The sequence below is a fragment of the Vulpes lagopus genome, chromosome 11, assembly GCF_018345385.1.
Source record: "Vulpes lagopus strain Blue_001 chromosome 11, ASM1834538v1, whole genome shotgun sequence".
In the NCBI taxonomy this organism is placed as follows: Eukaryota; Metazoa; Chordata; class Mammalia; order Carnivora; family Canidae; genus Vulpes; species Vulpes lagopus.
This window is the reverse complement of record NC_054834.1, coordinates 14,872,232-14,878,231: the sequence shown is the minus strand read 5'-3', so window position 1 is coordinate 14,878,231 and position 6,000 is coordinate 14,872,232. Positions and strand designations below refer to the sequence as shown.

General features: G+C 39.9%; 1 protein-coding gene across 2 annotated transcripts in view; it reads right to left on the bottom strand.

Annotated features, from left to right (window-relative positions):
• Positions 1–1,024: 1,024 nt before the first annotated feature.
• The window catches only part of PUS7 (pseudouridine synthase 7), a 57,788-nt gene continuing 52,812 nt past the window's right edge, over positions 1,025–6,000 (bottom strand). For both annotated transcript variants that reach the window (XM_041721968.1, XM_041721969.1), the window contains exons 15-17: positions 3,990–4,119; positions 2,743–2,834; positions 1,025–2,138 (exon numbers count right to left, since the gene is read on the bottom strand). In XM_041721968.1, the coding sequence (XP_041577902.1) occupies positions 2,002–2,138; positions 2,743–2,834; positions 3,990–4,119 (359 nt within the window). In that variant the 3' untranslated portion in view covers positions 1,025–2,001. The remainder of the gene's footprint in view (positions 2,139–2,742; positions 2,835–3,989; positions 4,120–6,000) is intronic.

Sequence of the window (6,000 nt, the reverse complement as noted above, 5' to 3'; positions counted from 1 at the left end):
TTTACATTATAATATAAAAATAATGGTCTTTCATTATTTCTTTCAGGCAAAAACTTAGAACACAAGGTATATTTATGTTGTGGATGAGGCTGCTTTCATACTTGTAAATCTGCCTCAGAGAAATGTTTCCCCTTTGTCAACATCAACAGAATGTCCTGACAGCTAAGGGAATGATTTATTCCAAGTTGACAAGTCCCTAGAGTTAAACGTTATGTCCCCAAGTCTCAAAATGGCTCTAGAACACTGCTTTGAATCACTCTTTTCCCACTTGTGTTTAAGAAGGAACCTGCACAAACTGGTAGTTGGCTAATGCAGTGTGAAAATAAACTCATCCCATAGGGCCATCATTATTTCCCAGATGAAGAGTACATTTCTAAGTTTAGCCTCACTTTTTTTTTCCCCCAGTAATGTGAATTTAAAGTGCAGAACTACTGAATGCACTTGCATTAGGCAGTTAGAGCCCCTTAATGAGCACTTTTTCACTTATCAGTCTGATGAAGGAAGGTAACTTACAAGCACTGGAAAGTGCCAACAGTCCAATACACATTTAATAGATTTGGCTTTTGTAGGACAAAAGATTCTTTAGAAACTAGCCAGCTAAAATATCCTGCTATTACTAATCCTTTTTCACCTCTGTAGTGTGATGGACACCACTAAAATACAGGGGCTGGAAAACCGTTCTGAATCTTCCATTGCCAGACATGGGACGAATGTCACCCACACCACTGTGGCGTGCTATTCCCGGGAGGGAAACCTTTCTCCATTCTCTCCAGAAAGCACGCTGGGAAGCAAGTGAGGGGGGCTATCGTAAGAATAACCCCAAATCCAGTCCAATAGTTGGACAGTTGGTACACTGAACTGTATTATTCTCATGACATTTCAACCCGATCTTGACACATCTTTGTGTTGCCACACCATTTCAGAAGATCCCTCATTCACTTAGTTCCTCCCCCTCAGTATGAGCTACGGTTCTTGTGTGCATGCCATTTTAGATAATTTCTTTGATTAATGTAACTAGGAGAAAGGAGTTTTTAAAAATATTTATTATATTTTGTTCTAAAAGTGGTAGAAAATAAAAATTGGTGCACTTATGTCACACACCCTTGGAAAGGCATATTTAGCCTTTCGCACCAGAGACAAGTGTTACACAATGCCAGAAATGGAGACACCTACGCCCAAGGTGACAAAGGCTGCTGCTGCTTGGAGGGGCCTCGTACAAAGTTTAAAGTTTTCTTCTCTGCTGTCATGTATTTTGGGGCAAATACCAGTCCAGCGGAAAGAGTTCTGAACGTAAAAGGCACCTAGAGTAAAAATCAGACCTTGACTAAAAAAAAAAAAAAGCTGGACGTGTTTACATCGAGAAAAAAGGCCTTATCGATGCAATTGTCCTGCAAGGCAAGGATAGTATCAATGCAAAGCTATTGCAACTAAAAGATCTATCAACGCTGACCTAACCCTGGTATAGGAAGGAGTTTGATGATGACAATCACTTTTGCATTTATAAACCTGTAGATGTTTTATCATCATTTAAATAAGCATAAGCACTGTACTTACATTAAGAGGTGGAGGTGGGGTATGTATACTATTTATTCATAGTCAAGATTTGTTTTGTTGCATTTTCTCTTAAAATGCATTGTTGCACACTCCATTCATGGATACATTAAAAACTCATGTCCTTTAAGAATGTAGCAAAACCTAAAACTGCAACTTTAAGCCAAAGTCCTTTTAAATGATTACAAAGCCAATAAAGCTGACATTTTACTATGATTTAAGCACCTGAAATATATTCTGATCAATTTATATCCTCTGAGCTAGAATTAGGATCCTCAGGATTTGTGTATGTGTACAAATATTGCAAATTAAGCTAATAAAAATTTGAAAAAATACAAATAATCTTTAACTACAAAGATCTAAAATACACCTATGGGTCTGTACTAAGAGAAAAATGAACAGGAAGCCAGCAAACACTCGTCTGCATCTTCTAATCTGGGGAGGAAGGACTCAGCGGAGCCAGGTGGTATTCAGCTGGGTCTGGTTCTTGATGCTGGTATCCATTTTTAGCACTTCGCGAATGGCCATGGTAGCGTAGGTAGAAGGAGGGAGAGAAAAATCCATCTTCAGAGCTCTGTATTTGCCCTCTGCCAGGCGAGAGAGAAGAGAAGGGTCAGAAAAGGAAGGCAGCGGCAGACACTGGGGCGAGTCATATCATCGCAAAAGAAAGGAAACAACTGTGCTCTTTTCCCTCCGGCTCGACCTCCCGTGGGGCCTCGGAGAATGAAGCCTGGCCAGGAGATCTGGGAGTAAATGATCTAGCTGAATCTCTGCAGTAATTCTACCTGGAACCTTCACAGAAAGGGCAGACAACAAAAGAGCAACAGGGTGAAAACAGACAAGAGAATGTCGGCAAGAATTTGACAATGACAATGCAGATTTCATGTGTTAGATTCTGTGCCTGGATTTTCACTCACCTGTGTTAACTCGGGGTGGGGATGGGGGTGGGGTGGTGGAGGAAACATTCAATCACCTAAAACCACAACCTTCTGTGACGTTCCTTCATTTCCAGTGAAATCTACTGTTTTCACTATCAAGCTATATACACATGAAACTAAGATGACAAAACACAAAATAGAAATCACTGAGCTGGTGGAAGGAGGTGGTGATTGCGAGAGTGTTTTGTGTTTGTGTTTTTGATTGGGAAAACATTTCAAAGCTGACGCAGAACTGATGGCGGAGTAAACTTACCAGAAGCAAAAACCGGTGGTGGTTTCCCTTCTAGGTTGTCCACATCTGTGTTGAAGAGTGGAATTTTAGGATCATCGTATGCAACGACCTCCCTTCAAAGTACATAAACAAAGTAAAGTATGAATATGAGTTGCCATCAAAGGTACTAAGATTCTCATTGCCATTTGCTTAGAAAGGAAAACATATAGGCCTGTTGGAAATAATTCTGGGTGGGACGATTTGATAACAGAATAGGGCCAGATCTTCTACGTAAGTACTGCCCATTATTATACAGCAAGGTGACAAAGGATGCCAGTCTATGTTAAAAAAAAAAAAAAAAAAGTTTCCTTAAGACAGAAATTCTTTTGTACATATGTAGCTGATAAGTACTAAACTTCACTTTGCACAGGTGCGAATAAATTAATGATGGCATTAATATATTCTCCAGAGTGGTTTTCACTACTAACAACACCCTGTTCCTCACCAAGAACTGCTCTCTAGAGTGGGAAGAACCAAATCCTGCCAAGCTCATCCCACAACCCAGAGAAGAGGAGGGAAGAGAGAGAGGGAGAGAAAGAGATGGAGAGAGGGAAGAGAGAGGATTTCCTGGCAAGAGAAAATTAAGATTTCAAGGTTTAAAATTCAAGATTTAATTTTAAAAATTATCAAATAAAGCTTTAGTTCACATTAGGTACTGAAATATTTTAAATGACTAAATACATGTGTATTTTTCTCTTTAGAAACATGGTATTAAAAGAAACATCAGTGTTTGGAACTCAGAACTAATTCTGAGTAAAGGTAGCGTGCTGAGGGAGAGCTCGGTAAGCAACACTGAAATTTTTAAAGATTTACTTTTATTTATTTGGGGGGAGGGGCGCAGAGGGAGGAGAGAGCCTCAAGGAGACTCTGGAGCTTGATGAGGGGCTTGATCTCATGACCCTGAAATCACACCTGAGGTGAAACAAAGAGATGCTTAAAACTGAGTCACCAAGTGCCCCGACAAATCTCGATTTTTTTTTATTAGTAAGGAAAAGTATTGTCTGTACATTTCTTCAATAATTTAGCAAGGTCAGTAAAATATAAACTCAATCACTTTCATTCACATTTGTTTCTTGATGACTTGAAAAATCCCAAGTAGTAGCAATAATGATTATGGTAATAATAGCAAGTAGCACTTCTATGCTAGGACTGGAAAATATACAGGTGATGCAAAAGCTTTCAATTGCACATAATAATTCAGTTCTATTTCACTGCAGACTATCACTCACCAACTGACATTCTGAGGACGAATAATGATCTTTCGATAGGCCCCTGATAAGGAATAATCTCGAATTTTGTGTCTCATGTTGTCAATATCCAGATTGTCTGCTGTGAGCATTTCTCTGTAGGCTTCACTAACTATAAAATATAAAAAGTTAGTTGGAACACAGCACGCCAGCAAGCTACCTTCAGCTAGACCATGAAGAAAGTAACATGTAAGTTCAATTAGATCATCCTAACAAAACCAGTCCCTCTAATTTATAATCCAGTCTGTTCTCTGGAATCAAAATTTAGGGACTTACTTCCAGGACTAGTGTCTCCAGCTTATATTTGATAACCTGTAAGTTATCTCTTGCAAGCACTACAGTATCTGGGGTGTAAAGATCTCAAGCTAACTACAAAAAGCATTTCAATACAAGTTACTGACCTATTAATACAAGCTCCGAGTTGGAAGAGACCATGTACAGTGGCCTCAAACTCTTTCTGGAAGAAGGCAGATATAAATAATATATATATATATATAAAGAATAGATCTGGAAAAATCATCTGGCTCAGTCTCACACCTGATGTAGAATCCTTTTTATTTATAACACCGTAGATAGAGAGAGGCATCACTTTGCTTGTGTGTTGCCACTTACTGGTAACTACTTCTTTTTGTTTTTTGTTTTTTTTAAGAGTTATTTATTCAGGAGAGATAGAGAGAGGCAGAGACACAGGCAGAGGGAGAAGCACTCCCTGCGGGGAGCCCGATGTGGAACTCAATACCAGGACCCCGGGATCATGACCTGAGCCAAAGGCAGATGCTCAACCGCTGAGCCACCCAGGTTTCCCTACCGGTAACTACTTCTTTGTGAGAAACACAATTGTTAGAAAGTTCTTTATTCTAAGATGAAAACTGTCTTTTTAGAACTTCTGTTGACTGCTTTAGAACACAGCAGACTCACTGCCCTCTTCCACACATACTCACAAGCACTGGACTGACCTTTAAGCCACATCTTCTCTAGGCCAAACAACTGTTCCTTCAACTGTCCTCTGACATTTCTGTATTCCCCACAAAACCCTGTGTCTGCCCAGGGCAGCAGCCTGATGTTCAATAAATAACCCCAGATACTTTTTATGTAGACGACAATCAACCTGAGCCTTTACAAAAGTAAGAATTTACGTTTAACCCAAATCAATGCCTTCTGCAATTCTTATAAAAAAACCTATTTTTCATGAATTACTATTAATCATTTTGGGTGACATAATTTGCAAACAGAATGAGCAGACTTCTTTACTCAAGTTACTCATAACAAATACTGGGTAGACCAGGGTCGAGGGAAGACTCCCTGATAACACCTGTAAGACCACAGGGATCCCTAACTTGAGCACTGCTGGATGCCGAGTGTGCCTATGTTACCAGTCCACACGCCCTAACCACCACCCACCCAGGCTGGGCGCCCGACTTAGCCACTAGGTTTGCATGCACGGCTTGGTCAAAGGTGTGCTGAATTTCTGTCTTAACTGGTATCAGCCCACGTTTCTGATCCTGTGGGTATAAGAAAGAATAATGTTTAACTTTTTCTTTCTTGGAAAGAGAGTGTGGCTCTGAGCATCTGAGTGCCTTCCTTCTGCTCCTGCTAGCACTGTCTCCTGGGGGCCTCACTGTGCGGCAGACCGCTTCCCACCCTCTCCCTCACCTCGCTATCCATTCTCTCCTCGTCTTTACTCCTGTCCCTCAGCAAAGTCAATCTCACCTAAGTATTAGGAGCACAGCAATTTGGTTGTGTTAATTAATCAACATGTAAGTGGCAGGTGACTTTAAAGTATTTGTATTATCAGAGAAAAGTGTTAATACCTTAATCATTCTGTAACTTGTATAATTTCAAGGAATATAACATTGATTAAGGAAAATCATTCTGGTCCCGTGAGAGAAAAGATGGGTTTTGTTTGTTTGAAGTAGGCTCCATGTTGGGTATAGACATTACTTAAAAATAAAAACTTTTTAAAAAGTTAAATTATCCATCTGAATACATTCCT